This window comes from Pinus tabuliformis, chromosome 5_1 (assembly GCF_031772625.1).
Source record: "Pinus tabuliformis cultivar Carrire ecotype Pingquan chromosome 5_1, CPIR1, whole genome shotgun sequence".
Classification (NCBI taxonomy): domain Eukaryota; kingdom Viridiplantae; phylum Streptophyta; class Pinopsida; order Pinales; family Pinaceae; genus Pinus; species Pinus tabuliformis.
Window position 1 is genome coordinate 450592857 of NC_142305.1, and position 27904 is coordinate 450620760.

General features: G+C 41.7%; 1 protein-coding gene across 6 annotated transcripts in view; it reads left to right on the forward strand.

Moving 5' to 3' along the window:
• LOC149165433 (putative complex I intermediate-associated protein 30) overlaps positions 1-26711 on the forward strand; it is a 240653-nt gene extending 213942 nt beyond the window's left edge. For 4 of the 6 annotated variants that reach the window (XM_089432311.1, XM_089432307.1, XM_089432309.1 and 1 more), the window contains 2 exons: positions 25923-26021; positions 26319-26711. In XM_089432311.1, the coding sequence (XP_089288437.1) occupies positions 25923-26021; positions 26319-26507 (288 nt within the window). In that variant the 3' untranslated portion in view covers positions 26508-26711. The remainder of the gene's footprint in view (positions 1-25922; positions 26022-26318) is intronic. The other 2 variants (XM_089432308.1, XM_089432310.1) reach the window with 2 other exon arrangements.
• Positions 26712-27904: the final 1193 nt, after the last annotated feature.

Genomic DNA, 27904 nt, shown 5'->3' on the forward strand with positions numbered 1-27904 from the left:
CATGTTCTCTGTCCTCCAAAGCTGAGACGGATATGAGGTTCTTCCTCATCCCTGGCACATAAAGAACATCTGACACCTTCAAGGGAGGTTTGGACTCCCTCTGAAATGTCAGTGTCCCCACCTCGACTGCTCTAACAACTCTGTCATCACCGAGTACTACCTCTATATCAGTGCCACTCTCTGAAAGCTCTGAGAAGTACTCACGGACTCCTGTCATGTGACGTGAAGCCCCACTGTCCACATACCAGATACCCGAAGATGCTCCACTAATCGAGGGAAAAGCATGCTCCCTTTGGACCTGTGTGGCAGGTGATCCTGCATTAGAGGACTTACACATAGTGAACGCAAACTCCCAGTCAAAACGATCTGCAAAGTCCTCAACCTCTGCTGAAGCTGCCATGCTCTGGTTCTTCCCCTTCTTCTTCATCTTCTCCGGACACACAACTGCATAGTGTCCCATCTTTTGACAATTCCAACACTTCACCTTGGAATAGTCCTTCTGTGTGTTATCCTGTTTACCTTTACCTTTGCCTTCGCCCCCACCATTGCTTGTGGAAGCCTGCTTCTTCCCTTTGCCTTTCTTGCCTCCTGCCAACAGTGCTACATCCTCTTCCTACTCAACTGGCTTGGCTGCCCCAAGCTGACCTTTCCTGATCTCTGTCTGAATGCAATCATCCCAAAACCTCTCCCATGTGGGAAGGGTCTCACGTGCACAAACCCCATCAGCAAAGTTCATCCATGAACGGGGAGGCCATTCACTGCAATCCGCACCAACTCAGTGGGTGGAATCCCTAAATCCAATGGCTAAAATAGATTGAGATCTAGGGCTGAGATTAAATGCTCATTTCATTCTCACTTTCTATTTTTTAATTCACCCCACTTTAATAAAGACCCACTTAGTCATTTATTTCCAAAGTCACTTTTCCTTTCTAATTTTACATAAACTTTATTAAAGTCACTTTAAAATTAGACTTTAGTAACTTTATCACTTAAAGTCACTTTTAAATTAGATTTGACTTTATAAAAATTATAAAGTCACTTTAGGAGAAAAATTAAATTCTTTTGGACACTTTTCCCTAGGCCAAAGATCAAAGCCTTAGGGAACCACCTGTCCTCCGGTACCAAATTTCAACAATTGGGAGTGTTTCTAGCCTGACAGAGATGTCAGAGTTGGGAGGATCAGCTACTAACTTACTTACTTCTCAGTGACTGAGTTGCAGTGCAACGGTTAACAGTGGCAGTGCTATGGGCAGCACGATGCAGCATGATGAGAGGGGATGCAATGCAGATGCAACAGTGGCAGTGGTAGGGCCATGGGTAGCAGCACGGATGTAGAGGGAGCTGCCGTACAGATGCAACAGTAGCAGGGGCAGGGCCATGGGCAACCGTAGAGGATGCAGTAGTGCAGAGAATGTTGGGCGAAGAGGCCTAGCATCAGCACACGGACCGATGCTAGATGATCAGGGTGATACTCAGTGAGGAGTATTACTAGAGCACAGTCCTCGCTAAGAGGGATTGTTGATTTGGGGTAGCATCGGATGTGCTCTAGCCACGAAAATTGGTGGTGAGGCTAAAGCACATGAGATCTCGAAGACCTAGAAATGGTTTGGGCAGAATCTAACCGGTTTGGGAGATATTTAAAAATAATTAATATTTTTAATGGAGTTCCTAAGTCTAAATTTAGGAAAAATAAAATATTAATGGGTATTAATATAAAATTAGGTTAGAATGGTCCAAAAGTCATGGATTAAGCCAAATCTTAGCTGTTGATTAAAGATTTAATCTCGGCTGTTGATGGACCAACGAGAAAAGTATAAGAGGAGGCTTGAGGGTTAGTTGGAGAATACACTGAGGGAGATCAAGAACTCGATTTTCTGGGCCAGGGTTTGCTGAGGAAATTGAGTGAGTGATCGGAGTTGCAGTTGAGGGGCAGTGAATACATAGCAGAGAGGCAGAGTTAGTACTGGGAGGATCAGTGCAGAAGCCGGGAGAGGTTGACGTAGAGCTAGCCAGAGGCCACGCAGAGGCAGCCAGGAGCTATGCAGAGCCAGAGAGGGATAGCGTGGGAGACGCAGAGGCTCCAGAGGCTGATGCAGAGCCTAGAGAGGCTGACGCTAGGCCAGAGAGGCTGACGCTGAGACTAAAGGCAGCGCTGGGAGAATTTCGTGGGACAAACTAGAGTTGGAGAAGACGGATAGGGTGACGCAGTCCCTATCAAAGTGACACAGAGCAACAGAAGCTGTATTGTTGCTGTGGGATCGCTCATCTGGTGATTTAGCCAGAATATCTATCTCCGACTGAGAGGTACTACTGCCGAGGGCATTCTCTGTTAGGTGAGCCATTTCTGGCACCCAGGTTGTATTCTGAAAACTGCATAATAATAAAACCGTTTGAATAAGTTGCACCGGTTTTCCCACATTGGGTTTTTCCGGGGACATTAGTCCAAAAACAACAGTGTCACTTGTGTGCTTGTTTTCCTTCAGTTGATGATCTGTATGTGTTGATACTGTACTTGTATTTATTTTGAATATTTACATGGTAAATAACTTGTTAAGTAACTGAACAAGTAGGAAGAAATAAATCAGATAGTACAGGAAGAGTTTCTAATGGGTTAAACTTAGAAATTCCAACATGGTATCAGAGCGTGGTTGCAGATCACATGATGACTGAAGGCATCAACTAGCAGAGTAGTAGTAGCAAAAATAGCTGTCCCGATTGACAGAAGTTGTTCCTAGCGGAAAGCAACAAGGAAGGGGTGACGGAGAGGGCCTGCGTCATCAATTCGAGCTAGGAGGAGGATCAACGCAGTGGCAAAGAGAAGACCTAACCTACGTAGTGCCCGGTCATCTTTCTCAGTCATGAAGGATCGACGTTGTGGCTAGGAGGTGCAGATTTTGTCGTTGCCGGGATTGCGCAAAGCTTAGAGGCTCAAACCTTCAGATTGCTGAGGCATAGGAGGCCGTGGGTAAGTTGCGAGCGAAGCTGGTGGGGTACTGTGGTCATTACAGTACCTAACAGGGCAAGACCAAGGAGGAGGGAGTTGCTGCCGAGGATTTCTAGCCAAGAAATCCGGATCAGTGGTGCAGTTGCACAAACGATTAGTGGGCATCTTGACATTGGCCGAAGGGTTTCCAGAAGGGAAATCGAGGCTTAGAGGGAGTCAAACCGAGAACTTCCAGACGGGAAGTTGAGAGACTCGCAGGAGTCGATTAGAGGACTTCCAAGAGGGAAGTAGAGAGACTCGGAAGAGTCGAAAGAGGAGCAGTGAAATGGAAGTGAATGGGTTGAGAGATTAGGATAGACTGGACGGAGCTTCGAAGTTCGTAGTCTGGAAGGCCAGGATCTTGTCCATTCTAGACAGGTATTGCATCAAGCACTTCGGCTTGAAAACGATAGCGATCCTAGTTGACCCGACTGAAAATGAGAAGTATGAGGAGGTAATGGCTAGGGCTAAGTGCATCATTCTTGACGGGGTCAAGGATCATGTGGTAACACATATTGCCGTGAAGAATACGGCAAATGAGATGTGGAATGCCCTAAAGAAGTTGTATCAACATACTTCTATGCTAAGGAAGATGCTTCTAGAAAATTAGCTACATTCATACCAGATACAGAGGGGAGAGCAGTTAGATGTCTTCCTCGGGCGATTAGCGGAGATCCAGGATCAAGTGACTTCCATAGGGGCCACGCCGGATGAGGAAATGTTGTTGAGGATAGCATTGAATGTAGTCTCAGAGGATTGGGACGTATTTGTCCAGAGCTTACTGGGCAGGTCGAGCCTTCTGGATTGGGAGGAACTGTGGGCGGCTCTTCGCCAAGAAGAGATCACATGGCTGACCAAGGCGGGAAGCAGCAACATGGGGGTCAGAATCAAGAAGGAAGAAGAGGAGAATGCTGCCCTAGCATCTACGAGAAAGCAAGAAAAACGAAAGAAGAAGGAACTCTCCAAGCTCAAATGCTTCCACTATGGGGAATTGGGTCACTATGCGAACCAGTGTCCAAGGAAGAAGAGCAAGGGAGAGGCTTCAGAGACTGAGGCAGTGCCAGCGAGGGTGGAGAAAGAAGTGGAGACAGATGACTGTGCCATGAGTGCTCATGCGCCACATGAGAGGAAGTGGGGAGACATCGAGCTGTAGTCAGATGGACTACAGATGATGAGGGGCAGGACCCTTGAGGTACCCAACCTCTTGGATTATACCTTGCTACGGGAGCCTCGAAGAGAAGTAGCAGGACTGGCGGTTGTCGGTAGAGACGGATGCGGATAGAGTGACAGAGGGTGCTATAGTGTAGGAGTCTGGGGACAACGTGAGGCAACAGTGCGAGATGCATGGTGTTTTTGCAGCAGCACAGAGGTCAGTAGATGGAGCACTTGTCAGTGACAGCGGGAGCTTCAACATCGGTAGTGTTTCTTGCCTGACAGAGATGTCAGAGTTGGGAGGATTAGTTACTTACTTCTCAGTAACTGCGTGGGAGACGCAGAGGCTCCAAAGGCTGATGCAGAGCCTAGAGAGGTTGACGCGGGGCCAGAGAGGCTGACGCAAATACTAAAGGCATCGCTGGGAGAATTTCATGGGACAGACTGGAGTTGGAGAAGCCAGATAGGGTGACGCAAAGTAGCAGAAGTTGTAATGTTGCTATGGGATCGTTCATTTGGTGATTTAGTCGGAATATCCATCTCCGACTGAGAGGTACTACTGCCGAGGGCATTCTCTGTTGGGTGAGCCATTTCTGTCACCCAGATTGTATTCTGAAAACTACATAATAATAAAATCCTCTGAATTAGCTGCGCTGGTTTTCCTACATTGGGTTTTTTCGGGGACATTAGTCCAAAAACAACAGTGTCACTTGTGTGTTTGTTTTCCTTCAGTTGATGATCTGTATGTGTTGATATTGTACTTGTATTTATTTCAATATTTACATGGTAAATAACTTGTTAAGTAACTGAACAAGTAGGAAAAAATAGATTAGATAGTACAGGAAGAATTTCTAATGGGTTAAACTTAGAAATTCCAACATCATGAAGATCCGCGGAGTGTCGTCTGCTGCTATGGAGGCCCATGGCTTTCTATGCACACCCTACATGTGCCAATGTAGTCCTCTGGGGGTTAGGATCCCTTATAGGGAGACCCAACGCAAATGGAAACCACCTATAATCCCTGCATAAGATCCAATGCGTCCCCTAGGCTTCCAGTACAACCAGTCATTAAAATAATCTGGTAAAAGAGCTTACAAATCATGGATAACTAACTGGGCAATTCATAATGGCATGCCCTTCCGTAGCGGGCTTTGGCATGTGCTAGTGTCTCCAAGCTCCAAACGAGGTTAGCCAAGTACCTTATTAGGTGTTTTCAGCCCTTAAAGGGGATAGTATGTCCAAGGTACATCCTTCTAATGGTTGTGGCAATTGACACATAAGTGAGATGGAATAGGGAATGAGAGGGGTAGTCCTGGGCCACAGTGGGGCATAGGGGTAGCTAGATAAGGGGAAGCTCACACTTGGGTATGTGATGTATAGGAGGGAGCAGTTGTGGTATATGAGGTGCTCCGACCTTGATTTTTCCACCCTTCTTCATATACCTTTTGCCTTTTATGAATTTTCTTTAATTAACTACTCGGGGCTCAAAAGGACAAGAGCATGATGCGTAAGATATAGTAGTGATTACCGCCTTTTATGTAGGGCGGTTCATTGCCTTCTAGGGGTTGGGACAATCATGGGTTCTTGAATGATAGGAGGCTCATCTAGGGCCTATGGAACCAGGGTGATGGCCATGGATTGGGGTAGAGCTCATGTAATGGATTTTGCCCACGTGCTAATTATTTTTGTCCCGACCATCTTTTGCATTTTGTGGTACAATTTCCTGTTAAATGTGGCCAATTATGCTTTTCACTTTTTCTTTTAATTGCTTCAACCTTCGGGGCATCATTCTAGGCCTGACCCAAGGTGGGGGCAAGGGGATAGGGAGGTTAGCCCTATGTGGACCTAGAATGGGAATGTGGACCCAGGTGGGAGAAAAGATGAATGGGGGTATAGTGAGTGGAAAGGGAGTAATATGTGCGGGTAAAGGAGTGGGACCACACACCCAAAGTCGGGGTTTCCCAAGTAGTACCACCCTAGAACCAAATGGTCAATAAAGGAGATCCCATGGGACTAAGATCCAAGGGTAACAACCAAAAGAGATCAAGGGGACAAGAGCACAAACTAAGCCCACTCTTTTCGCCAAATCTCCCCATCAATCCATACCCAAAAGTATCCATGATAAGTAAACCCAAACGCAATTACCAAATGACAAGACATACCTTTAGATTCAAGAGGCCCACCTTCAAACATACGATCAATACAGGTGGGTGAGGGACCATATGGTTGGCTCAGGTGGCAGAGAAATGGTGCAATGAGCTAGTAGGTGGCATCAAGGGGCTGCTAGCGGCCGACTGAGGCTCATCATGGAGAAAAAATTCTCCTGGGGATATCGCCCACAAAGTGGTGGGTAACATCTGGCTCCAACTGGGATGTGATCTCTTGAAGAAGTGGACGAGGCTTCATGAACGGGAGGTCACGAGAACTCCAACAATCTCTTGGTCACCGTAGACCTATTATTTGCACATGTCAAAGATCAAAGCCACGGGGTAGCATGTTTTTCACGGTGTCTGATGATCACCCATGCTTAATGTTAGCCCATAAACCAACAAGAAATAAAATATGCAATTATTATATATATATATATATATATATATATATATATATATATAACCTAAATGCAATCTAATCTATCATGAGAAACATCATATGTGGTTAGTTCTAATGCAAAAATCATCATGCAATGCATCCTACCCTAACATGCATATGATGAAGCTATTATTAAGTGTAATCATAAAACCAGTGCAACCAACATATCATCAAGTCAATATAAATATGCCTGCTTATATGATTACTCATGCAGCAAATCCCAAAGCGAATGCAAATCCAAACACATGGAGGATGTTGCGGTCGAGAGGTGGGAAAATATGATGCCCATACATGGATGATTGTGTGAGAAGAGGTATGAAAAGGATGTAATCTAGTCCATGAGATCTTCTCTTGCAACCAAAATATTGAGATCTCAACGACCAAGCTCATAAACTTTTGATGAATGGCAACTTCAGGTATATCACTTCCACCATCGTCATTATTATTTACGTCATGGCTTATGGCCTTCACTGGGTTATGATTAGTAGGAAAGGGAGGCCGACGAGATGGAGAAACACAAGTAGGTTGCACATGATGATTACATTGGAGAAGGGGGATTAATGATCAAAACCCTGCGAGTGCGTCCAAGGAGAAAAAGTGTACTCAATGAAGTGCTTCTCCTTGACACTATACTTGGGAGGGGAAAAGGGCTCACTGTTACTTGAGATTATATGACTAGGGGCGAGGGAATCACTTGCTGAAGACTCAAGATGATGACTAATAGGAAAAAGGGAGAACAAAATATTGTATTCAACGGGTTGCGCTTTTCCAAAACCATAATCTAAAGGTTCAAGTGACTTGAACATAGAATCATACTCAAGAGAAGTGGGAGCCTTATCAATGCCCTTAGTACCAAAGATTAGGTCTCTTCTAAAAGGAAAATTGATCACTTCCAACTACTCCTCTTTATGCAAAGGAAACTGAAGATTCTCCTTCCCAAGGGTATCAATGGGTATGTCATCATAAGTAGTGCCTGAGGGGAAAGGAAGATCAATCTCATCCTCATCCTCCTTGTCGGTGTCGTAAATGGGAGTGCAATCAAATTGGGGACCAACAATTTCCAACTCCTCCCTTTCAATATGGAAATAATCTTTAATGTCATATTCCAAGGGGCTAACGGGATCATCTCTCTCAAGGTTTTCAAAAGAGGTTTCATTAGGAGTTATATCCTTGAGAAAGGTAAGGTTGGTCTCAATTTATCTTTCCATAAATCCACCCTTCCCAGCACAGGTGTCCTCAAAATCATCATTTTCATTATGTGGACCCAAGGAGGACTCATCTTCTTGCTCATTACCTAGATTCTTAGTGTCTTGATGATGCTCGATGAAGGCTTCCTCTTGGATGCTTAATGCAGGGTGTACTTGAAAATGTCTAAGAAATCCATCGAAGAACTCTTCAAGAGATGAGATGCTTCTAGGTTCATGATCATGCAACCATGAGTTATGACCATTGAGAGATCCCATGAATAATAACATAAGGACATCTTGGTGGACAACCTTCTCTTTTGAAGCATGTGCATTAAATCTTTCTACATGGTCAATTACGGAGAGTGGACCACCATAAAACCATGGGCATCCCATGTAGCATCCTTCCTGTGAGATGATTAGGATGTCCGAGGATGCTAGCAATGTCCAAAGCGGGAAATTTACGAAATAATGACAACCTATTTGAGGTAGACATGAAACATATATAGGAGTTGCCAGGGTGAAGTTAAAGATGCCTAGAAAAATGCTTGCTTCACCCTACAAGCATCGACCTTAAAGTTCAATGAAGAACTAGGGCTTCGTTCTTCCAATGGAGTCGACAATAATGATATGTGAATATGTCATATGGGGAACAAAACACACTTTTGTGTCCTCGACAACAACGCCAAAAATGTTACCACTCAAACTAGCAGGGACCTAAAGGGGTTCCTCAGAGGGCAACTGCTAGGTTAAGGGCAACGGTGGAGGCTTAGCTCACTGTCACCAGAGCTAAGTCTCCCTGCTCTTTACGAAGTTTCACCGGTGGGAGGAGTCCCAGTAGTGTAGGGATCACTTGTAAAGTATATGTCAATGGATAGGTGAGAAGTAGAACTGACCCTGAAAACTCCTTCCCAAGGATGGAGTGAAAAATGGAACTTGCTTTCTCTTTAAGCAAGGGACTTGGTCCACCAGGGGTAAGGGGTGAGGATTGGAGGGTTGAGGGAGAAAGGATAGGCTTATAAACAAGGTTCTCAATCCCTATAATCCTTGGGAAACTTGGATTCCCAAATGGTCCTTGACAAATAATCTTTATTGAGAAGTGGGACCACAAAGGGGCCAAGTGGACCCAACGCAGGTTCGGGGATGGAATGCAACAACCAATGATGTTCCTACCCTGGACAAGGTGAGGGGAAAGGACCAAACAAGAATATTTACTTCAAAAGGTTGAATTGATCCTATTGAGGTCTAGCCTTGGGGATGCCTAGGCAAAATTTGATCCTAGAGCTAGGGCTTGGGATTCCCGGAGATTCCACTGTTAGAATTGCCTCAAATTTGGAGAGGGGGGGGACCCACCAATGCAGTAACCTATAGGAGATCGAAGTTTTTCCTTCAGCCAATTCCCGGGAAATTGATGCCCTATGCGACCTAATGGGGCTAGACTTGGGGAGAAAGGGGAAAATGGTAAAAAGGTGAAGGGGATGACCACCCTTTTTTAGGGATTAGTGCCTAATTCACTTGGGGATATGAAGTCAAGGATGATGATGAGTAATAACTTGGTTTCTTGATCAAGGAAGCCCAAAAAGTCAGCTTCATCCAATGTTGAGAGAAAGAAAAGAAAAGTGACCTTCAAGCATTTATACTTCAAAGCAAACGATGCAAGCTTATCGAGACAAATAATCTCTAGGACATTTCATTCATATAACATTGGCCCATACATTAAATTAGTTAAAACTTAAAACATGCTCAATTCCACATTTCAATCATGCAACAACTATCCTAGTTTTAGCAAATATGCAGCAACAAGGATAATAACATCAAAATTTACTTACAACATTATAGAGTATATCCAACCAACATTTCGTTTACAAGACAAAGTTCCAAGACAAGATAAATAGCCCAAATCCATACGTCAAAATTCATCCATCTCAAAAAAATATCCTCCAAGGAAAAAATGCGGAGTTCTCTATAACTAAAGAGATACCAAGTCAAGTGATGATACAAATGAATGTATCTAACATCAATATATAGCCTCCTAAGGAGTTCGAATTAGCCTATGTGCCTACATTAGCCCCTAATGATAAAATAATGTGCAAATAAAACCCCTATTGGTGACAAGCCCACCAAACTAGCTCACAAGTGTAAAAATAAGCCTCACAAGGGGCCAAATAATAATATGTACATGTCGTAGGGCCCTCCAAAGGCATAATAATATCCAGAAGTGCCATATTGAGGAATAAATTCCTCAGAATATGATGGACAAGGGGGTGGCCCCTTGTTCTCCAAGTAGTAGACCTGTGGTTCTCTCAATGGGTCTGAGGGCACATCAATCGGGGATCTTGTGGATCCTCTGCAAGTGTCCAAGTGGTGGAATGAATGCTGCCATGACATTGTACAAATCCTGGGACACCTACCAAGAGTGTTGGGCTCCTGTGGGGACCTGCTAGGCATAATGTACCAAGCATATCACCATCATCCTAAAAGTGGATTGCTAGTAGTCTCTGAGCATCCATGAAGATCCGTGGAGTGTTGTCTGCTGCTATGGAGGCCCATGGCTCTCTATGCACACCCTACATGTGCCAATGTAGACCTCTGGGGGTTAGGATCCCAGGTAGGGAGACCCAAACCAAATGGAAACCACCTGTAATCCTGCATAAGATCCAATGCGCCCCCTAGGCTTCCAGTGCAACCAATCTTTAAAATAATCGGGTAAAAGAGCTTACAAATCATGGATAACAAAGTGGGCACTTCATAATGGCATGCCCTTCTGTAGTGGGCTTTGGCATGTGCTAGTGTTTCCAAGCTCTAAAGGGGGTTAGCCAAGTACCTTATTAGGTGGTTTCATCCCTTAAAGGGGATAGTGTGTCCAAGATACATTCCTCTAATGGGGGTGGCAAGTGACAAATAAGTGAGATGGAATAGGGAATGAAAGGGGCAGTCCTGGGCCATACAGTGGGGCTTAGGGGTAGCTAGATAAGGGGAAGCCCACACTTGGGTATGTAATGTATAGGAGGGAGCAGTCATGGTACATGAGGTGCCCCGACCTTGATTTTTTCCACCCTTCTTCATATACCTTTTGCCTTTTATGAATTATTTTTTAATTAACTTCTCGAGGCTCAAAGGACAAGAGCATGATGTGTAAGATATAACAGTGATTACCCCCTTTTAGTTAGGTCAGTTCATTTCCCTCCAGGGGTTGGGACAATCATAGGCTCCTGAATGATAGAGGAGGCTCATCTAGGGCTTATGGAACCAGGGTGATGGCCATGGATTGGGGTAGAGCTCGTGTAATGGCTTTTTCCCACGTGCTAATTATTTTTGTCCTGACCATCTTTCGCATTTTGTGGTACAATTTCTTGTTAAATGTGGCCAATTATGCTTTTCACTTTTTCTTTTAATTGCTTCAACCTTCGGGGCATCCTTCTAGGTCTGACCCAAGGTGGGGGCAAGGGGATAGGGAGGCTAGCCCTATGTGGACTCAGAATGGGAATGTGGACCCAGGTGGGAGAAAAGATGAATGGGGGTATACTGAGTGGAAAGGAAGTAATATGTGCGGGTAAAGGAGTGGGACCACACACCCAAATCCGGGGTTTCCCAAGTAGTACCACCCTAGAACCAAATGGTCAATAAAGAAGATCCCATGGGACTAAGATCTAAGGGTAACAACCAAAAGAGATCAAGGGGTCAAGAGCACAAACTAAGCCCACTGTTTCCACCAAATCCCCCCATCAATCCATACCCATAAGTATCCATGATAAGTATACCCAATACTCAATTACCAAATGACAAGACATACCTTTAGATTTGGGAGGCCCTCCTTCAAACATATGATCAATACAGGTGGGTGAGGGACCACATGGCTGGCTCAAGTGGCAAAGAAATGGCACAACGAGCTAGTAGGAGGCATCAAGGGGCTGATGGCTACCAGTTGAGGCTCATCATGGAGAAAAATTTCTCCTAGGGATATCACCCACAAAGTGGTGGGTAACAAGGCCATATTAGCTGCAATGTATTCGGCCTCGGCGGTGTTTAGTGCAATCGATTCTACTTCCTGCTCATCCAAGAAATTGAAGCAGATCCCAATGAGAAGCAACATCCAGATGTTCTCTTACGGTCCATCACACTGCCAACCTAGTCAATATTAGTATATCCATGTAGCCTCAAATTCCCAATAGTGTATCTCAAACCATAGTTGATTGTGCCATAGAGATATCTCAAGAGATTCTTGGCAGCAATCCAATGTATATGATGAGGCTTGACCAAAAATTGACTCAATGTATTCAGAGCAAAGCATATGTCTAGACGGGAGTTTACCAGGAACATCAGGGCCGCCACAAGTTGTTGATACTTGGAAGGATTTGCCAATCGCGCCCAACAAAACTTCCACATATCTTCTTCAAGTTGAGTTCCATCGGAGTAGACACAAACTTGCATTCCACCATCCCAAATCTCTCGAGTAGCTTCACAATGTATTTCCCTTGAGAAAGGAAAATCTCACCTGGCTTTTTCCAGACCTCCAAGCCTAGGAAGTAGTGCATCAAACCTAAGTTCTTCATCTCGAATTTGGAATCCAACTCCCTCTTGCATTGATAAATGAGAGGGTCTGCACCTGTCAGAAAAAGATCTTCCACATAAAGGACCAGAATGAGAGGCTTGTCCTTTTCAACCTTGAAGTATAGGTTCGAGTCAACTTCACTCCTTGTAAAACCCAACTTCATTGCTTGTCGATATTCAGAAGGATTAGAAAATCGGGCCCAACAACACTTCCACATAGCTTCTTGAAGTTGAGTTCCATCGGAGTAGACACAAACTTGCATTCCACCATCCCACATCTCTCAAGTAGCTTCACAATGTATTTTCCTTGAGAAAGGAAAATCTCACCTGGCTTTTTCCAGACCTCCAAGCCTAGGAAGTAGTGCATCAAACCTAGGTCCTTCATCTTGAATTCGGAAGCCAACTCCCTCTTGCATTGATAAATGAGAGGGTCTACACCTGTCAGAAAAAGATCATCCATATAAAGGACCAGAATGAGAGGCCTGTCCTTTTCAACCTTGAAGTATAGGTTCAAGTCAACTTCACTCCTTGTAAAACCCAACTTCATAAGATAGCTATCAATCCTCTCATACCAAGCCCTAGGGGCTTGCTTCAACCCATAGAGGGCTTTCTTCAACCTGCATACATGTGTCTTTTGATCTTGAACTTCGAACCCCTCAAGTTGCTCTACATAGACTTCCTCCTTAAGCGAGCCATGCAAGAAAGCAATTTTGACATCCATTTGGTGTAGGTTCCATCCTTGAGAGGCAGCAAGAGCAATGATGGATCGAATAGTGGATTATCGAGCAACTGGTTCAAATATCTCATCATGGTCCACTCCTTCCTTTTGAGAGACACCTCGAGCAATGAACCTTGCCTTGAACTTTTCAACACTCCCATCAGCTCCAAGTTTGATTTTGTAAAGTCATTTTGAATTGACCACTAACTTGTCCTTGGGTCTAGGAACTGCATCCCAGACATCATTCTTCATGATCGATTCATATTCTTCATTCATTTTATCCTTCCATACTTGGTGCTTCATGGCCTCTTCGAACGTACATGTCTCAGATTGAACAATGGTACTCATAGCAGCTAAGTAGCCTTGGTACCCGTTCAACTTCTTACTTTCACGAAATGTCCCCCTTGGTGCAACATGTCTTTCAACATCTTCGAGAGTATCTTTGAGCCACAAAGGTATTTTCCTTGAGGTAGAGGGCTCACCAAGAGGTGGATCAATGGGATCCATCGGGCATCAGATCATCTGTTGGAGATTCATCCTTTTGTTGAAAAATGTAACTAGGTTTGGTCTTCATTTAATGTATTTGAGTCATCTTGTAATGTACTTGTCAAAAGAATAAAGAAAAGAATTATTATTATGACTTATTAAAGCATGTGTTTCATGCTTGGGTCATCATGTTTTAGCTCAAAGTCCCCATTGAGAACTCCTAGGATTTATTCTGAGTCAATAGAGTCATTGTACTTTTAAGAGACCCTTCTTGGGCTTTTGAATCATGTAAAAAGGTTTAGTAGTGAGTTAAATGTAATTTATGTATCCTCCACACCAAGTCGGCCTAGAAGAGATCAAGTCGGCCTAAGGACATCAATTTGACCTCCCTCGAAGCCTATAAATAGAAGCAAGTGGAATTCATTTGGAGCCTCTCATCTCAAGCTAGTTCGATATCTCTAAGGAAGCCGGAGAAGTGTGAAGTGGGCCTAAGGAAGCCAAAGGAAGTGCGAGTTGGGTGGAGTCTAAGGAGAAGAATAAAAGCGAAATTTTGGTGCCTCTCTCTCTCTGTTTCGTGCCTTAGTTTGGGAGATCAAAGTCTTCCAAGTTTCACTGATGCCGAAAGCTGCTACATAGTCGAAGTTACTGAAAAAGAGGTCGAAGGTCTAGGAGGCTGACTTGGTGTGGAGGGAAGGTTTGGTCTTTGTCTAGGGTGAAGAGTCTCAAGGAATATTATTGAAAGGAAGAGAATTTTGACTAGGTTTGCCCCTCTAGGGGGTTTTTCCCTGGCATAGTGCCTATATTTGGTGTCCATTGTTTTATGTGCTTTTGCTTTGATAATTGCTTGATGAACTAAAGAATGAAGATATAAAGAAAACTTAATAAGAAGTCAAGAACATCACAAGTAATTATCAAGTATAAGAAAATCTTTCTGCCTTTCTGATTTTCTAACACCTTTCTTGTATCATCATCATTGCCCTTCCTAGGGATAGGAAGATCTTTGACTTTCTCGAGGGAAAAATCTTCATTGAAGGTGACATCATGACTTATTTCCACTTCTCTTTAACCAGGCACATAAATTCTTTATGCCTTCGAAGTTTCATTGTAGCCCACAAAAGTTCCTTTCTTCCTAGATGCATTGAGCTTGTTTCTTCTCTCTTTCGGCACATGAAAATATACTGGACAACCAAAAATTCTAAAATGAGAAAACGGAGAAAACTTCTTTGGGTGTCTTGGAGTCCAATGCTTGATGCAGGCAACTATTTTGAACATATAAAATAGCGTTGGCGACTTCTCCCCATAAGAACTTCGGTAGGCCTTGGTCATGAAACGTAGCACGGGTAGCTTCTATGATTGTTCGATTCTTCCTTTCAGCAACTCCATTTTTCTTAGGAGTATATGCAGTAGTGGTCTCCCTCTTAATGCCAACTTTTCTATAATAGTCATTGAATTCATTTGACTCATATTCGGTTCCATTGTTGGTCCTCAATAAATTGATCTTCTTCCCTGTTTGATTTTCGACCAAGGCTTTGAAAGAGCGGAATCATTTGAACACTTCGTCCTTCTTCAAGAAATAGATGGTAGTTTGACTTTCACTTGAAGGGAATGGCCCCCTTGTATGTTTTCCAGCTGCACAACCCTGACAAACTCCTTCATGATCTATGTTGAATTCAGGCATACTTGTGACCATCTTTCTTACATCAGGTAAGGCTTTGTAATGAAGGGGAGAAAACCTTCGGTGCCATAATTCAAATTGAAGAGAAGTATTGTAAGTCATAGCTACCAAAGGACTTCCTCCAACTTGATAGAGACCTTCAACCCTAAATCCAAGTGTAAATGCATCTTTCAGGTTCCTTTGCCAAACACGTACCTTCCCATCAACGAATGTTACCTTGAAGCCTTTATCTTCCATCGCAGAAATAGATACCAGGTTCTTTTTCAAATCAGGTACATACAATACTTCTTGTAGATGAAGGATTTGACCTTGATTCAAGTGAAGAGTGATAGTCCCAATCCCTTTCACGGGGTAGGTGGCATTGTCCCCAAGTATGATCTCCAAATTTGTCTTCTTTTCAACCAAATTTGAGAGGGCCTCCTTGTACCTAGTGAAGTGCCTTGAGGCACCACTATCAATCAACCAATTATCCAAAGTGTCCAGAGGAGAGGCAGTGGTGAGGGCAGAAATAAGATAAAATTCTTTTTTCTTATCTACAACATTAGTTTCCTCATACCTGGAGTTTCTTGATCTTTTGGGAGGTCGACCATTTCCATATCGAGCAGTGGGAGCATTCCTCTTTCCTTTGTTGTTGAACTTGTTGTTCCTTTGATTGTCGTTGCCTTTGTAGTTGTTGTGGTTGTTGTTGTCATCATCCCTTGGAGTATCATTCTTGTGAGGACACTCTAGCATAGTGACCAAACCTGTTGCAATTGAAGCATCTTCCTTTTCTTCCTTCTTTGAATCCCGGTTTAAATCCTTGACCTTGTCTTATTGGACTAGCATTGTTCTTCCTTTTAGCGTGAGTGGAGAAAGCGGTAGGGTTGTTTCCATTTGAGGGCTTATCTCTTTCCATCATCCTTATTTCTTCTTGAGTGCATCTATCCAATAATTCATCAAACCCGGAATCCTATCATTGTTGAGGATGGTGGTGTTAAACCAATGTTATGAAAATCGTGATCAGGATAAAATCGACAAGGGGAAAAACGGAAAAAAATCATAAAAATCGGGAAAAAAACCGATAAAAATTGGGAAAAAATCGGCAAATGCAAAAATATTCAGTTTTTCAATTCTTTTAATATCTAAAGCATCTACAACATAAAATAAATACTTTGACACATAAATATGATAAAAGAACTAATATATAAGATGTGTAATATCATTTCTAGTGCTACATCACACATAACACTTAATCATGTCTTGAATAGTAAGTCTTGACTCCTGAGTCCCAACTCAGCCTCAAAATATCAACAAAAAATATAATAATGTATCTCATATCATAAGTCATAATGTCATATACAATGAAATTAACCAAATAACTAATACTACTGATTTCCTCTGCCCCTCTTGTGAGAAAATGCAATAGCTTTCCCTCTAGATGTAGATGCCGGTGGAGTTGGCAGTGGACTCTGCTGTGCTCTAGAAGTTGAAGAACTAGGAGCTACAGGAGGTAGACCACGTCCTCTACTGGTGATAGGGGTAGCCTTGGTAGGTGGTGTCACCTCCTCCTCTTGTTGCTCCTCCTCCTCCACCCCCTCTACCCCTTCCACTACCTCCTGCTCTAACCAATCATCGACAAACTCCATGAGAGACCTCTTGGCCTCAACCCTCCATGCAACAATGGTGCCAATCCCATCCAGTGAGATGGCATCCATATAAGGTGTCCTCTTAAGTTGCCTCACCCACAATCGAAGATTGTAGTAGATGTAGACCATGCCATTAAGTCGCTGGGACTCCAACTTGTACAGAGGTCATAAAATAATAATTATAAAAAAAAATATTATTTAATGAATTAAAAAAATTAATTGGAAATTTGGAATATTTTAAGTTTTAAGTGTAACCTGTTGCGCTTCTTGGTGTGTATTTTTTCAAATACACTCCAGTTGCGCTCGCATCCTGAGGAGCTACATGTTTGGCCAAGGATTTGAATGGCAACCTGTCACAGATGGGGTACTCTGGCACCATAGCTTCTCCACCATGCATCTACAACAAAATTACAAATAAGATAAACATAAGGAAAAAAATGAAATTTGAAAGTTGAAGCAAGGTATGAAGTTATGAACTTGAAGAGAATGAAATTTGAAACAAACTAAAAAATACTTGGTATTTTAGTCTTCCTATCAACCACAACCATATCAAAGCTAAATGTGCCACCTGCCATCCTGTATATCTCCATTTCTTTGGAGATTTCTGCACGTTCTGCTGGAGATGGCACCATCCTCTGAACACAAGTGAAGAATCCATCCATGACCTCAACATCAAATAAGAACCCACAGGGGTAAGAAAATGCAGGGTTTAGGTAGATCCTTGTAGCATGAATGGGATGATGGAGTGTGTTGTTCCATCGTTCATCAATCACTTCCCATAGGAGTTGTTTCTGAAACCCCTCATCTCCCTTACCATCATAGTAGGTCCGAATGGATTCTTTGGCTCTATCCATGGCCTCATACAAGTAGCCCATTGCGAGCTTGTCACCATGAACTAATCGAAGAACCTTTACCAAAGGTTCAGTAATGCTGCACACCTCTTGCACTCCCGCCCAAAATCTTTCATGGTATGAAACTAATTTGCATATGGCCTCTCCCTCTAGTTTGTGGCTAAATGCCAAAGCACACCACTCATCTAAAAGAAACATTCTCTTCACATCCGACATAGAATTCAAGAGGGATTGAATAGATATGAAACTGGTGGCAAACCATGTAATGGAGGGGCACACCAACTCCTTGTTGTTGGTGAATTTTCTCATTAAATGAAACACAGATGCATGATTATATATAAATTTTGTAATGCTTTTTGATGAGTCAACAATATCTTTGACAAAATGAATTTTTCCTATGTCCTCCAACATCAAATCACTGCAATGTGCAACACAAGGTGTCCAAAATAAAGTAGGATGTCTCTCCATAAACATCTTGCCAGTAGCGACACAATTTGCAGCATTGTCCATTATGACTTGGACAACATGTTTTGGACCCACCTCCAAAATAAACACATCCAACAAATCACATAATAATTTTGCATCTTTGATATGTGCAGATGCATCAACAGATTTCATAAACATTGTCCCCTTGGGACAATTAACTAAGAAATTTGTAAGGCTTCTCCCCTTTTGATCAGTCCAACCATCTGACATCACAGTGCATCTTGTGTGTGCCCATGATGCCCTAAACTCCTCCACTATTTTGGTGCAGTCAACCTTATCATCTTGAAGAATGTGGCCTCTAAAGTCATCATAAGAAGGGACATTGTACCCTGGGCCAACAATTGCAATAGCATCAACAATAGGTTGGAAAAATGGATTATTCTTTGCAATGCTGAAAGGAATATCACTCTAAAGAAGAAACTTGCCCAACAACTTGTCAGCTTCTTTTTTCTCCTTTTTTTAGGCATTGAAGAGATAGATGGTTGTGAACTAGCGGTGGTTCTAGGAACAAAATATGATGAGGTAGCTACAGGGTTGGTTGAAGACACTGATGATGAAGTAGAACCAGTGCCACTCTCATATTCACCTCCTAACACTCTATTCCCTGTTAGTTGATTCCTCAGATTTGACTTGGACTGTTTGAACTTTGGCTTGCTCTATTTCTTCCAATGATCTGAGGGCTCTTCGAATGATTTCTAGATTTGTATTGGTGCAAGGCGCTACCTCATGTTTAGGGATTTGTGCAAGGTAATACTTCAATCTATAAACCCCCCTTGTCATATGATGCCCACACAACTTGCAAGACAAGTTTACTCTGTCAAACCCTCCATCAGGTTTACCAAATTCCCACAAAGGGTCCAATTTCCTTGGCATGTTTGTAACTTGGTTGAACTCTTGAGTTTTAATGTAACATGAAGTTTGAAGTTGAACCTAGGGCACAAGAAGAATTGCAAATTAAAAAAAATAAAAAAATTACATACAACACATTAAATTTTTGACAGAAAAAAACCTCAAATCAATGCAACAATAATAGAAAAATGCAAATTCAAACCCAAACAAAAATGATGAAAAAATAGAGCACAAGAAGAAATTAAACTAATAAATCTGACAATCAAGTTTTTGCATTTTTGACCAAAATGAACCCTCTCCACTCTACGCAATAAAAATGGAAAAAAAAACACAATCAAATCCACTCAAAAATCATTGATAATCAATGGGTTATAGAAACCCAAGCAAAAACAAGAAAATAACAAAAAAAAAAAGGCCAAATTTGGTGTCCATACCTGGAAACCATGATTTGCCGAAGTAATTTGGTCCAAACTCGAATTTGTCTTGCTTGGGATGCTAAAATATTTTGTTTTTCTCCTCTTTTGCCGTTATAGTCGCCTTCATTTCCTCCTCAATGCTCAAACAAGCCCGCTGTCTGCCAAAAATGACAAATAAAAACCCACACTACTTTAATATTTGATTACATGAAACTGAAAACTGAGCAAAGAACAAGATACATAGGACACCGTTATTTTTGGACAAAATAGTCCCTGGAAAAACCTAATGCCGGAAAACCGGTGTAGCAACTATGAGGGTTTTCTATTATTAAGCAGTAATTCTGATTACAAATGCTGGGATGCCCTCTCGACAATCCAGTGACAGAGAAAATACAATGGCGGAAAAACTTAGTGAGTTTTACCTCACTTCATCTGGCAGATTCTGGCTGACCCGACAACAAAACTGGCTAACCCCCTCTATCTCTGCGCTGGCCCTGCGTCAGCCTTACAGGCTTTGCATCAGCTCTGCTGGTCTCTTTTGCCCATTATGTCAACCTTCCTGGCTGTTTTGGCGGTGCCTTGACAGTTCCGACTTTCTGTGTGGAGGGCAGCTTCTGCTTTTGTGTTGGCCCTTCTGGCTCTGCGTTAGGCTTGCGTGGGCCCAGATTGGCCTAGCGTCAGTCCTCTCAGCTGCTGGGTTGCCTCCAATAGCTTCTCTTCGCCTCTCTGTTAGTACTCCCGAACTATCTCTACCCCTCTGCTGCAAAATGATCACTCAGTTCGAACTCTCAACTTCGTAGCCCTAGAAATTGAACTCCAGATCCATTTGTTCTCTCCGTGTGTGTTTCTAAATGAACCCCAAGCCTCCTTATTATACTTTTCTCATTGAGACTTCAATGACTGAGATTAAGTCTCTAATCAACAGCTAAGATTAAAACGTGACTTGATCCGCCTTCTAGATCATCTTCACACATATTTTGATTAATACCCATTAATACTTTAACTTTCCTAAGTTTAGACTTAGTAACTCCATTAAAATATTAATTATTTTAATAAAATACAATTCGGGTGGAATTTCACCAAACGGTTTCTGGGTTCTTTAGAACTCATGTGCCTTAGCTTCTCCACCAATTTTCATGGCTAGAGCACATCTGATGCTACCAAAAACTAACATACATCTCCTTTGATGTTTCCAAATCAGAAATATAGGCAACCAAAGGCTTGTGAATGGAATCTACAATAAATTTCTTAGCTTTGACCTTTGCTTTTGCAGTAGCGGGTGCATTTGAAGGAGGCTCGACAACTCTTCCTTTTACATAGTCCATATCATCATTCTCCTCCAAAGTCAAATCCAGAGACAGCTTCCATGCATGATAGTCGGGTTTGTCCTTGAGCTTGTCCTCGGATTTGAAGTATGATGTAGTCATCATTGAAGCTAGCTCAAAATTCTTGTCCAACAACTTTCCTTAGTGATTGATTTTCTCACTCTTGCTTGGGCTTTGTCTTCACCTAGGCTCTGATACCATGTTAATTTTAGATAACAATGGTATGTTCTATGCTTAGCACAATTTACTTCAATGTTCCTTTAGCAGCCCAATAACAATTTCCAATTATTTATAGGAGCAATCACATTAACCATTAATCACATTGACAGTAAATGCAAATAGAACATAAAACAAAATGTAGAAGACAAGCCAAGACAAGAGGACACCAAATTTGGCAGATGCCAGGGAAAAACTCCAAGGTGGGGAAAATCCTTTGGTCAATTTTTCTTATTATTATTCAATAGTTCAGCAGAGAGAGTACAAAAGTCAAATTGACTAGCCCAATACAAAGTCAAATCAACCCTGTCAAATTCTGCAGTCAAATTTCAGCCCTAACCAGAAAGTCAACGCTAGTCAAAACAATAGTTAAATACCTCCTTTGAATCTCAGTCAAAGGCAGTCAAACTCAGCGTCCAAAAATGGTCAAAGTCAACCCAAAATAGTCACAAAAGCTCTAGTCAAACTCAATCAACCTGCGATCAAACAGGGCTACAGTGAACACAGGTAAAAAAGCCTCGATTTCTGTGCCAATCAATGCGGCCTTATAGAATTGAAATTCTACCCCTAAAATTGTTGGAAAATTTAACCATATTCGGTTCTCATTAATGTACTTGAGTCATCATGTAATGTACTTGTCAAAAGAATAAAGAAAATAATTTATTATTATTATTATTGTGACTTATTAAAGCACGGGTTTCATGCTTGGGTCATCACCTTGTTTTAGCTCGAAGTCCCCATTGAGGACTTCTAGGATTTATTTTGAGTCAATAAAGTCATTGTACTTTTAAAGAGACCCTTCTTGGGCTTTTGAATCATGTAAAAAGGTTAAGTATTGAGTCAAATATGATTTATGTATTCTCCACACTATGTCGGCCTAGAAGAAGATCAAGTCGGCCTAAGGACCCTATTCAACCTCACATGGAGCCAATAAATACAAACTCATCGAATTCGTTTGGAGGATCATTCTCACTCACAAGTTCGATATCTCTTGTAGCTGGGAAAAAGTGTGAAATTCTCTTGTAGCTGGGAAAAGGTGCGAAATTCTCTTGTAGCTGGGAAAAGGTGCGAAGTCTGTTGCCGGGAAGATGTAGTGAATGTGAGTTTTGGGAAGTCTAAGGAGAAAGGAAAAATCGAAATTTTGGTGCCTCTCGCTCTATCTGTTTCGTGCTCTGGATTGGGAGATCAAAGTCTTCCAAGTTTGTCTGTTTTCGGAAGCTGCTGCCTAGTCGAAGTTACTGGAAAGGGGTCGAAATTCTAGGAGGTTGACTTGGTGTGGAGGAAAGGTCTTGTCTTAGTCTAGGGTGAAGAGTCTCAAATAATACTATTGAAAGGAAGAATTTCTTGACTGGGTTTTCCCCTTGAGGGGGTTTTTTCCTGGCATAGTGCCTACATCTGTTGTCTATTTATTTATGTGCTGCTGCTTTGGTAATTGCTTGATGAACTAAAGGAAAGAAGATATAAAGAATCGTAATAATAAGAAACATCACAAGTAATTATCAGGAATAAGAAAATCTTTCTGCCTTTCTGATTTTCAAACAAAAACTGCAGTCAAAACTAGTCAAAATCTCCTTGGTCAACGCTGGTCAAATTGTCTGAAATTTGGCCTGTAATTTCTGCCCAGAAATTCTGTCGTCCTAGCCGCATGTGTGAGAGAGAGAGTGCTCCTAGCTGTACGAACCAATCTGATGAAGAGAGAGAAGAATGTCTGAGTGATGGATGTCCAAATGAGGTGTGAGGTCTCCTGTATTTATACATTTCGTTGTGGGTGAAGAGACACATCCATTGGGCTTCTTGAGCCTACATAATGATGAAGCCAACCTAAACAATTTGTACATGTGAGGGTATAAATTCAAAATCACACTTTTGCTTGTCCAAATGAGATGATCTTTATATCAATCTTGGACCTCTCGAAAAGAGGAATCCAATGCAATCATCATCTCCATCAAATGAGCTGTCCCGAGGTGGAATTTAGCCCTAGTTGCCAATTTTAACATCTTCAATATATAGAAATCGTTGAGGCAAAATCCCTTCCTCGAATTAAGTGTTTTGGAAGCTCCTAGAATGATCCATTCGAACTAGTTAAATTAAGTGATTTTATTTTGCACATGTCTAATTGAATCACTTAAGTGATTTTATTTTGCACATGTCTAATTGCTTTATAAAATATTTTTGAAATAACTTTTGCTCTTACAAAAAATAATTTGCTCTCGAGAAATAATTCGCTTCAAGGGTGAAAGGGTTAACCACATAAAGTAATTTCTAGGGAAATTTCTCCCTAGTTGCTCAAAATTTCAACAAAGTCGACCTCTTGCAACTCATTGAACTAGGGCTTGATAACTAGCCCTCTTGGTTGCCCTTTTGCTCCAATAGTCAACACTTAGGGCATGCAATGTACACCCCACTTGTTTTGACAAGTCTACTGCTTGTCCACAATACTTAGGGCTACCCAAACAGCCACTAACAATCCTCCAACCACTGTACTTAGGATGCTCCTCAAACTGCTGTTAATGCCTATGAACAAACCTCATTCTTCCTTCACCAAGTCAACCCTACTCGCTGTCTCTCTCCTCACAATTCTTCCCACAACAGAGATCTCTCTACTTAGGGTCACGGCCCTCCTCACCATGCTCAGGACTAGGCCGCATTCAACAGAAATCTGGACAGGCCTTAGGGTTTCTTGCATCATAGGAAGAAGCCCTAACTAGGGCGTATTAAACTGCTGTCCCAAACCTTCTGGACAGACCTATCCACTGTAGCATTCATCAACACAAAACAATACAAACATACCTTGTGTCCTCCTCTGTTCTGTTCAGCGAAGCCCTTGAGATTCTCGGCCCTTGTACCAGCTTACTGCTCCATTACAGGCTCAGACCCTTGTCTCCTGCGGCTGTCACAGTTTGGCCTTCCAACACAGATCTGGGGTCACTAAAAGGTCTCGGCCTTAGGTGTCTTCTTGTGCTGATGGTCAAGAAAATTTGGTCCTTTCTGTTCTGTTACCAGGCCTTGTGGCCTCCTTTGTCCACAAAATTTAGTGCTCTTGCCCTCACGAAACTCCAGGAGAACCTCACACCAAAACACAGATCACATGGCCACAAATCGACCAGCCAAACAGCTAAACCATAGACAGAATATACACATGACTTCGGCCAGATCTCCTCCGATTTGCACTAGAACTTGAGACAAATCCAGAACATAACATGTTCTTCTCTCCTATCCAGCCCAATCTTCTGAGGTCTGCAGCTCCTAGGCTTGATTCTAAAGATGAATGCACTTGTGGATGGTGATGAAATGAGTCTCACGTCCTTCCTTCGTATAGTCTTCTTTGAGGGTGCATGTTAGCCCTCAAGGGGTGCTCTTCAAGCCTAGGTCGGCTTGACAATTCTTCATTCAACCCCAACTAACTTAGGAAAATCAATTTTTTTCATTTGATCATAGCCCTTCATGGTTGCCTTAGGTCCTCCTTGTTCCATTAAGGATGCCCACATGCAAACCATGACCAAACAATTATTTTCTTCACTTGGTTTCATGCTCACACCTTGGGTACAAAACCCCCAGCTTGGGTACTTCGCCCACAAAACCCTTTCGTGGTCAAACTTCTCACAAACCCAGCACCTAGGGTTGTGGAATACCTCCCAAGCTACACAAATCAACACCCCCCACAAGTGCCAAGTCAATCCTTTTAATATGCCAAGACAAACTTACTCAAATTTGGTCTCCAAGAGTGCCTCTTCCTCAGCTTCTGAATTTTAGATCACAGAATTAGAACTTCCCATACTTTCAGGCATTAAGGGCCTCAGAACTTTGCATAAAGACGAGTCACAGAACTCCATACAGATCACAGACATATTGCAGACTTCGTATATGAGAGAGACCACAGACTTAGCATAGTACAGACTTCACATAGGATATACCACAAACTTCGCATTAGCCGTAGAGAAATGGTGCCACAGAATTTGCATAAGCCACAGAGAAATGGTACCACAGATCCGCAAATTTCCACATAGATATTTTCACATCAAAACAGAGATACGAGATGATCAAATCTGCCTTGAAGGAGAGCAAATAGGCTCAATATAGTTGTTTGTCCATGCAAATAGACTTGTCTCTTGGGCAGGACGACTTGATCTTGGAGGGGCTGACTTGGACACCTGTCAGGTAAATAAATTCAATTTTTTCTCTTTTGATTTTATTAATGAAATAACCAACCTAAGCGACGAATTTTCAACAATTTTTCCCTGATTTATTGAGTTGATGACCCCTGCCGACTTTTCACCAATGCTGAGTTTTGCAACACTGGTCTATATTTATATAACAAACATGAAATGTTAATTATATTGTGAATTTGAACTTTGAATGATGCTTAAACTTTTATTTTGGTTCTTTTTTAGGTCAAGACCAAATTATTTGCAAATTTGTCTGTTAGGCTGTTCTGCTTTTTCTGTCAACTTTGGCAGAGTTTGTTTTTTCATGTGGATTTTATTGGTTAGAGGATGTAACTAGTCAAGATCGTTTTGGTTGACTTTTTGCAAGTATTTGGCAGACTGTTTAATCAGTATTACGGCCAATTCATATTGTGTGATTTTAGTGAATGTATTCTCTTTCAGTGCATCTTTGTTTGCATTCAGAATCTATATACGAGGGTTGCAGAACATTAAATGTTACCCTAGTTACTGCAATGATTAGGTATTAGAAATATGTGTTTTGAAGTCAGAATGCCAAATAGGAAATGAATTGTAGAAGAATAACAATCCTTTTTTTTGTGTATGGAGTTATGGACCGTTGGTTTTAATGAACTGGTCATTGAGATTTGCAGATACATACAGAGAACTGGGTTAATGTGCCTGGCACAACAGAAAACAATACTTGGCAAGCCTTTGTCTTCATACCTAAAGATTATTGGTATGTAGCTAGGGTAAGTTGTGAATCTCTAGTACTGATTTTGATATTAACAAATAGATACATGCTGTGATTGCTGTTCATTAGTAATGACACCTTTGGGCAGTGCATGTTATGATTGTCATTTTTAGATCAACTTGGTTGGAAGGTTGAGCTAGAAATGATTGTCTTTTGCTAGAAATTATTTCATATGCAGTAATGTTAGCAGTTGTCTCTATCTTTAGCCCTGTAATAATATTTTCATAATTTATTTTGAAGTGCTTATGATGGCTGACAATATTGAATTGTTTGTGCATAATGTGCTATTTTGAAGATTCCTCTTTCCCGTTATTTGCCAACTTGGAGAGGGAATGTTATGGATTCACAGCTTGAGATGAATCCTTCACGTATTGTTGCAATGTCACTATCAGTTAATGCAGAAGGTGGCCCACCAGGAGCTGTTACTGGACCAGGTGAATTCAGACTTGAATTGGACTGGATTAAGGCCTTGAGAACACTTTGAAGTTTATATCAAAGTTTTTGAGGGTCCACACTTTTGAGAGTTTGATTACACAACTTAGCAAGATATGTAACATAGCCGTAGGGTCCTTACATATAGATTTAACATAGATTGATACCTTGAAACTCATTTTATTATGGCAAAACTTATATGTAGAAGCTATTTATTCAATAATCAACTAGCATCTTAATTAAGGCAGTTTTTCAAGTCTATTTGTGATTCACAAACTTCTATATTGATGTACTATATGGGTGTTCTATGCATTGTATTTCATCCACTTGCTTGATGTTGGAAATGGAATATGTTTTTACAACAATTAGTTTGCATCTCACAAATGATGTATGATTGTTGAATCTGTAGAGTGGCCACGTGCTATGAAGGGACTGTTGAATTTTGTAACTATGGTTGGTCTTCAATGTTCATAATGTATATTTTCATCATTATGTATTTATTTGTATTTGTCAAAGAAAATATGAAAGGCATGTTCTTCATGACTTTCGCAGAAGAGGAATTTTAAATTTGTATTGTTCCCTCCACAAGAAACCAATTCAGCTTCTCTAAATTATCAATGTGGCTCCTCTAAACACTCAAGTCAGCTCAGCCCCTTATGATACCATTTGACCTCATAATTGGCTATATAAAGGAGACATTCGTCCTCCCTCTTGAGCACTTCGCACAAACAAGATATCTCTGCAATCTTCATTGAAATTCAAGGAGTCAAGAAGGCTGAAATAAGAAGCACAAGAAGTGCTCTTTCTGCCCTCGCTCAAGCAAGTTCAGGAGGCCGAGTTTCTGTGGAATCTTTCTGAGGCAAGGATCCAAAATTTCTGTGATACATCTCTGTGAAAAGGGTCGAACATCTGTGGTTATCTCTGTGCAAAAGGGCCGAAGTTCCTGTGATTCATCTCTGTGGAAAAGGGAGCCAAATTCTCTGTGTATTCTTATGGTTGCAGACACTTTTGTGAGGGCTGACTTGGTTTCTTGGTGAGAGGTTGAGCTTGTCATGCATGCTGATCAGTTGTCTATCATTTTGACTTTGGTGTCTCTCTTGTTGGATTGATTCTATAAATGGATTGCTGGGTTTTTAACTTTTTACCCCTTGTGGGTTTTCCCAGGGTAAATGTTGTGTTCTTGTGTGGCTGTATCTTTATGATCCTTATTGCATTCTTGTTTCATTGTTGAGCTCCTCTGTATAATTACTTTTGATGGAAAAGAACGCATGAAATGAATTAACTTAACTATATTCATAAGAAGTAATTATCAGCTTGGAGGATGCCCTAGTTTTTCAACATGGTATCAGAGCGAGTTATGAGAGCAGCCTTGTTCTAGATCAGTAAGAAAGCTCAACAATGTGTTTTAAAGACAAAAGATGTGCTGGTGCAAGAAAATATTTGAAGAGG